This window comes from Chiloscyllium plagiosum, unplaced genomic scaffold (assembly GCF_004010195.1).
Source record: "Chiloscyllium plagiosum isolate BGI_BamShark_2017 unplaced genomic scaffold, ASM401019v2 scaf_14916, whole genome shotgun sequence".
NCBI lineage: Eukaryota > Metazoa > Chordata > Chondrichthyes > Orectolobiformes > Hemiscylliidae > Chiloscyllium > Chiloscyllium plagiosum.
This window is the reverse complement of record NW_025214015.1, coordinates 10,175-16,354: the sequence shown is the minus strand read 5'-3', so window position 1 is coordinate 16,354 and position 6,180 is coordinate 10,175. Positions and strand designations below refer to the sequence as shown.

Below are 6,180 nucleotides of genomic sequence, written 5' to 3'. Positions count from 1 at the left end.
CATGAGGGGTAGAGTTGGGTTAACGGTAGCTGTCTCTTCCCTCGGGGGAGGATTTCAAGAGCAAGGACGCGTTTTTATGGTGAGAGGAGAAAGATGGAAGAAAAGATGTGGGGCAAAATATTTACAGAGTGTAGTTCGCCTGGGGAAACAGCTGCCAGTGGAGGTGGTTGAAGCAGGTACATTAACAAAATTGAAAAGGCGTTTCAACAAATACATGGATAGGAAAGCTTTAGAAATATATGGGCCAAGTGCAGGGAAATGAGGTTAGTGTTGACAAACATTTTGGTCAGCATGGACCGGTTTGGGCTGAAGGGCCTGTCTCTGTGCTATAGTACTCGATGACTGGCGCCTCTTTGTAACTCTGACAGTGTTGAGTTTCCACATGAACCAGGAAAAAGTGAGGACTGAAAATGCTGGAGATCAGAGTTGAGAGTGTGGTGCTGGAAAAGCACAGCAGGTCAGGCAGCACCCGAGGAGCAGGAGAATCGATGTTTCAGTCATAAGGACATCCAGATGAATATCTCACTAAATCATGCTGAATAAAATCTGATCTCATTCGTCAACTCTGATGTGGAGGTGCTGGGGGTGGACAGGTCAGAAGTCACACAACACCAGGTGACAATCCCAATAGATTGATTTGAACTCATGAGCTTTCGAAGCACTGATCCTTCATCAGGTGAAGTGATGAAGGAGCAGCACTGATGAAGGAGCAATGCTCCCAAAGCTTGGGATTTCAAATAAACCTGTTGGACTGTAACCTGGTGTTGTGTGACTTCTGACTTCAACTTCTTCAACTGCGCATTCATGTTGAACTTGATGGGATACTTTATCCAACTCGGCATAGTTAAATCATATCGCTTGGAGGGGTTCATTTGAAACCTTCCAGGAGGTGAAATCAACAAGGTTGAATTATTCAAAGGTACTCAATTCTAAACTTACATCAGGACCAGTAGTCATAGAGAGGTACAGCGCAGAACTAGATCCTTCAGTCCAACTCGTCCACGCTGACCAGATATTCTAAATTAATCTAGTCCCATTTGCCAGCACTTGGCCCAAATCCCTCTAACCTTTTCTCTTCATGTCCCCAACCAAATGTCTTTTAAATTCTGTAATTCTACCAGCCTCCTCCACTTCCTCTGGCATCTTATTCCATACATGCACCACACTCTGCATGAAAAGTTTTCCCTTAAGGTCCTTTTTAAATCCTTCCCCTCTCACTCTAAACCTATGCCCTCTAGTTCTAACAACATCCTGATAAATCATTTCTGATGGAGATGTCAACGTTTCGGGTAGAACCCTTCTTCAGTCCTGAGGGGTAATACCTGAAATGCTGACTTCTCCACCTCCTGGTGCTGCCTGCCTTGTTGTGCCCAGCCTCCTGTTTGTCTATTTTAGATTCCAGCATCTGCAGTTTTTTATTTTGTCTCTAATAAATGGTGGAGCATATTCGATGGGACAAAATATCTAACTTCTGCTCCAATGGTCTTGTGGTCGTAGGTTTGTGCGGGTCTTGGGCTCAATGAGCAGCAGCACCCACTGGAAGCAAGGTTCATAGAAACATAGAGCCACTACAGTGTGGAAACGGGCCCTTCTGCCCAACAAGTTCAGGGCGACCCTTTGAAGAGTAACTCACCCAAACACATTTTCCTACCCTATCACTCTGCACTTACCCCTAACTAATGTACCACACCTACACATTCATGAACACTATGGGACTATTTAGCTTGGCCAATTCGCCCAAACATGCGCACGTTTGGACTTTGGGAAGACACTGCAACATGCAGAGGAAACCCACGCAGACACAGGGGGGAATTACATGCAAACGCCACACAGACAGTCACCCTGAGGATGGAATTAAATCTGGGTCCCTGGCGCTATGAGGCAGCAGTGCTAACCACTGAGCCACCACTCCCCCTTCCCCCCCCCCCCCACTCCCCCAGTAGAAAACAAAAAAGCCTACCAACTCTTCCACTACCCCCACTGTCAGAAAGGGCAGGAGGTTCAGTCCTGGGGGTGACCCTCAGCAGCGTTACCGGCAGAATCTGATTGTTAGGAGCATTGCTGCCTCCGCTGGTGCTTGTTCAAGCTGCAGGACATTGTGAACCTCTGCCCACACTTGGGGCAGGCAAACGGCCTCTCCCCAGTGTGGACCCGCTGGTGCGTCAGTAGAGTGGAAGAGACAGCAAAGCCCTTCCCGCACTCGAGGCAGGTGAATGGCCTCTCCCCAGTGTGGACCCACCAGTGTGTCAGCAGGTGGGAGGCCTGGGTAAAGCCCTTCCCGCACGCAGAGCAGCTGAAGGGCCTTTCCCCAGTGTGGACCCGCTGGTGCTTCAGCAGGTCGGAAGAGCGTGTAAAGCACTTCCCGCAGACAGAGCGGGTGAATGGCCTCTCGCCGGTGTGGACCCGCCGGTGGGCCAGCAGGTCAGAGGAATCGCTGAAGGCCTTCCCACATTTGGGGCAAGGGAAGGGCTTCTCACCGGTGTGGACCCGCCGGTGAATCACGAGGTGGGAGGAGCGAGTGAACACCTTCCCACAATCGGGGCAGCGGAAGGGCCACTCCCCTGTGTGCACCCGCTGGTGCCTCATCAGGGCGGAGGAATCGCTGAAGGCCTTCCCACACTTGAGGCAGCTTAAGGTCTTGTCCCCTGTGTGAACCCGCAAGTGCCTTAGCCGGGCGGAGGAATCGCTGAAGCTCTTCCTGCACTCATGGCAGCTGAAGGGCCTCTCCCCTGTGTGCACCCGCCGGTGCCTCAGCAGGGCGGAGGAATCACTGAAGTCCTTCCCGCACTCAGGACAGGAGAATGGCTTCTCCCTGATGTGACTGCGCCGATGTGTCTCCAGGGCAGATGGGACACGGAAGCCTTTCCCGCAGTCGCCACACTTCCATGGTTTCTCCATGGCCGAAGCTACAGTTGCACACAAACGCGTGTATGTCCCCTCCCTGCCTTGAATTCCTCTTTCCAGGCCAGATAACTGTTTCAGGCTCCACACTCAGTGCGTTGCTGCAACAGTAGGGTCTCTCTTCCAGTCCCAATGATGCTGAAAACTTACTGAAACAAGAACCAATTGGATCACAGTTGAAAATTGTTGCAGTCCTGATGGATTGAGTGACTCACAAATGCTGGAGAATCAGAGTAGAAAACTGCAGGTCAGGCAGCATCTGAGGAGCAGGAGAGTCAATGGTTCAGGCATAAGCCTTTCATCTGTTGATTTTGAAACTTCATCTTCAGATCAAATATTCTGAAAAGAGATTACAAAAGTCATCACTGTCAGTCCAGGGTAGAAATTCAGAACAAGCAATTCTACTTTCTGCAGAACATTCTTTTATTTTGTTATTCCACAAAACTGAAAGCACCATCCTTCTCTCTCTCCCTCTGTTCTCACTCCATTCTAATTCTCCTGAAAGTGCTGATTCAGGATCTGACAGGGACGGAAGAGCAAAACAGTCACAACTGACACCTCTCTGAATTTTGGATATCTCCACCTGAAATTTAATATCTTCCACGACATTGGGATACTGTTGAGAGTGAGCAGGTCTGATTTTTGGAGGTAAAAATATAGTGTGTAAATTCAGGATGAACCTGCAATGCAACTTCTTGGCAATCAATCAGACACAAAATGGTTAACGTGCCCCCACAGGGGTGGGGGAGTTTTAGAATGAGACATTAAGACTATAACACCAGAGAGAAATTGAACAGACTGGCGTGGCAAACCAGAGTCATTTCGATATACAGCACAGAAACAGGTCCTTTGGTCCACTGGTCTATGCTGACCAGATATCCTCACTGAATCTGGTCTCATTTGCCAGCATTTGGCCCATATCCCACTAAACCCTTCCTATTCATAAACCTATCCAGATGCCTTTTAAGTGTGTCATACCCGCATCTACTACTTCCTCTGGCAGCTCTTTCCTTACACGCGCCATCTTCTGCATGAATTGCCCCTTAGGTTCCTTTTAAATTCCTCGCCCCCTTCCCGGGCCACCTCACCCTAAACCTATTACTCTATAGTTCTACACTCCCAGAGAAAAGCCCTTGTCTATTTACCCTATCCATCCCGCTCTTGATTTTATAAACAATGGAAGCATCAACAGCTCAGGGCGGGGATGGGGAGGGGGGTGGGGGAAGGAAGCCGAATGTGCTGGAGCCAACGTGGAAGAAGAGGACACAAAACCTTGAAGCTGCAATGAGGAATACTGCATGTGCTGTACTTGTACCTGTTGATTTTATTTGTGGGAATCAAGGGCATTTTAAAAATAAAAACAAACAAGATATCTATCCCTCCCCTTTCCCAATCTACTAATGCTGTCCTGGACACAGAGTGAGAGAATTGGGAGCAGGAGTTGGCCATTTGAGCCTGCACCAACATTGAACACATCATAACTGAATATGAATAGACCTACAGCCAGGTGGATAGACAAGGCTTTCTTTCACTGGAGCAGAGGAGATTGAGAGGTGACCTTATGGAGGATTATAATATCATGAAGGGTAAAGATGAGGTGAAAGGCAGGTGTCCTTTCCCGAGGGTGGGGCTTTCAAGATTAGGGAGCAAATTTTGAAGGGGAGAGGAGGAAATTTTAAAACGACATGAAGAGCTCCACTTTTTTCTCACAGAGAGTGGTTTGTGTGTGGAATGGGTGACCAGAGGAAGTAGTGTTTGCAGGTACAGTGAAAATGTTTAAAAGACATTTGGAAATGTACATGAATAGGAAAGGTTCAGAGGTATATGGGCCAATCACTGGCAGATGGGACTAGTTGGGTTTGCATCAGCACAGACTAGTTGGACAGAAGGGTCTGTTTCTGTGCTGTATGACCCTGTAGCTGTTCTGTACTGGTCTTAAATCCATTTTCTTGGAAATCCAAGATGGCGGTGTTTCAGTGGTCTGCTGTGCTGCGCTCTGTGCAATACCCCCGGCAAGGTGGACTTTTACCCCTCCCCCCACCTCATCAACCATCCGTAGGAGAAAAAAATTGCTAATATAAATTTACTGAACGTCTGGAGCTGCTATAATTGTGGTTTGACAGCTTTAGGACCGGAATGAAAGCAAATGAAGGAAAGGGGCCGACAGGGGTGCAGCAGGCAGGCACTCCCCTACAGCATCGGGGGTGCCTGGAGCCATTGCTCAAACTCCCAGGGCAGCCCCTTTGGATTTAATGGCAGACCCTTTGCCAAACTCTGAGAAAAGATTGAAGCAGCGGTGGAACCACTATCTGCCACGCTGGAAACGCATGGAGCAGGAAATTCAAATGTTGGCCCGAAGAGAATAGGCAGCAGAGGAGAGGACCGTGGCATCGGAGACCGCGGCGGAGGTCTCAGGAGGAAGGATCCAAACGCTGGAAGACCAGGTTCGGTTCCTTCAGGAGCAAGTGGACGACCTGGAAAACTAAAGTAGAAGAAATATCTTACAGCTCGTGGGTCTTCCGGAACGCGAGGAAGGCGAAGACCTTATTGGATTCCTGGGGCTGGAGTTGGAGTCAGGCCTGTTGAATGTGGAGCGGGCCCACCGGATCGAAATGCGCAGGTCCGGGTCGGACCCGCAGCCACGCGTGGTCCTAGTGCGTCTCCTGCATTATAAAGAAAAACAGTTCGTGATTGAAACAGCAAGAAGACTGGAAAGAGATCCACAGGCTTTAATGCACAAAGGGTCAAGAATAATATATTTCCAGGACTTCTCAGGAGCCTGGATTAAGAAAAGGGCATTTGATGAAGTTAAGAGAAAATTAAGGGATCTGAACATACAATATTCCTTGAGGTCCCTGACCGTATTCCGTTTCTCTCATGGAGGGACGGTATATAATTTTGATTCAGCAGAAAAGGCAAAGGACTTTGCGAATTCTCTGAATTAAAGAAATCGAGTTGGGGTGAAGGAGGGAGGGACATCATTACAAACAATGCTACTTTTTTGCCCCTTTTTTTGTAGTTATCGGCTTTATACGCACTGCCTTGACAAAAAACTGGAATTATTTAGTATATCGGTCAGTTACACATTGTGTGGGGCCTGTTTTTTTACTGCTGTCCTTTTGGTTTTGGATTGGGGGTAGCTATACCTGTGCTTAAGATGTATGGAGAAGGGGTGTGGGGAGATGGGTAACCATTGTTAACTCTCAGAATATAAATAACATGTTTTTTTCAATCTGTGAATTGCCTGGCGTTTGGGGCACAGCCTCAGTGGAAAGGAGC

The 6,180-nt window shown here is 48.3% G+C and overlaps 1 protein-coding gene across 1 annotated transcript in view; it reads right to left on the bottom strand.

The window, feature by feature from the left end:
• Nucleotides 1-2,898, bottom strand: part of LOC122547778 (zinc finger protein 664-like) — a 7,295-nt gene extending 4,397 nt beyond the window's left edge. The window contains exon 1 of the mRNA XM_043686361.1: nt 2,478-2,898. Within this exon, the coding sequence (XP_043542296.1) occupies nt 2,478-2,898 (421 nt within the window). The remainder of the gene's footprint in view (nt 1-2,477) is intronic.
• Nucleotides 2,899-6,180: the final 3,282 nt, after the last annotated feature.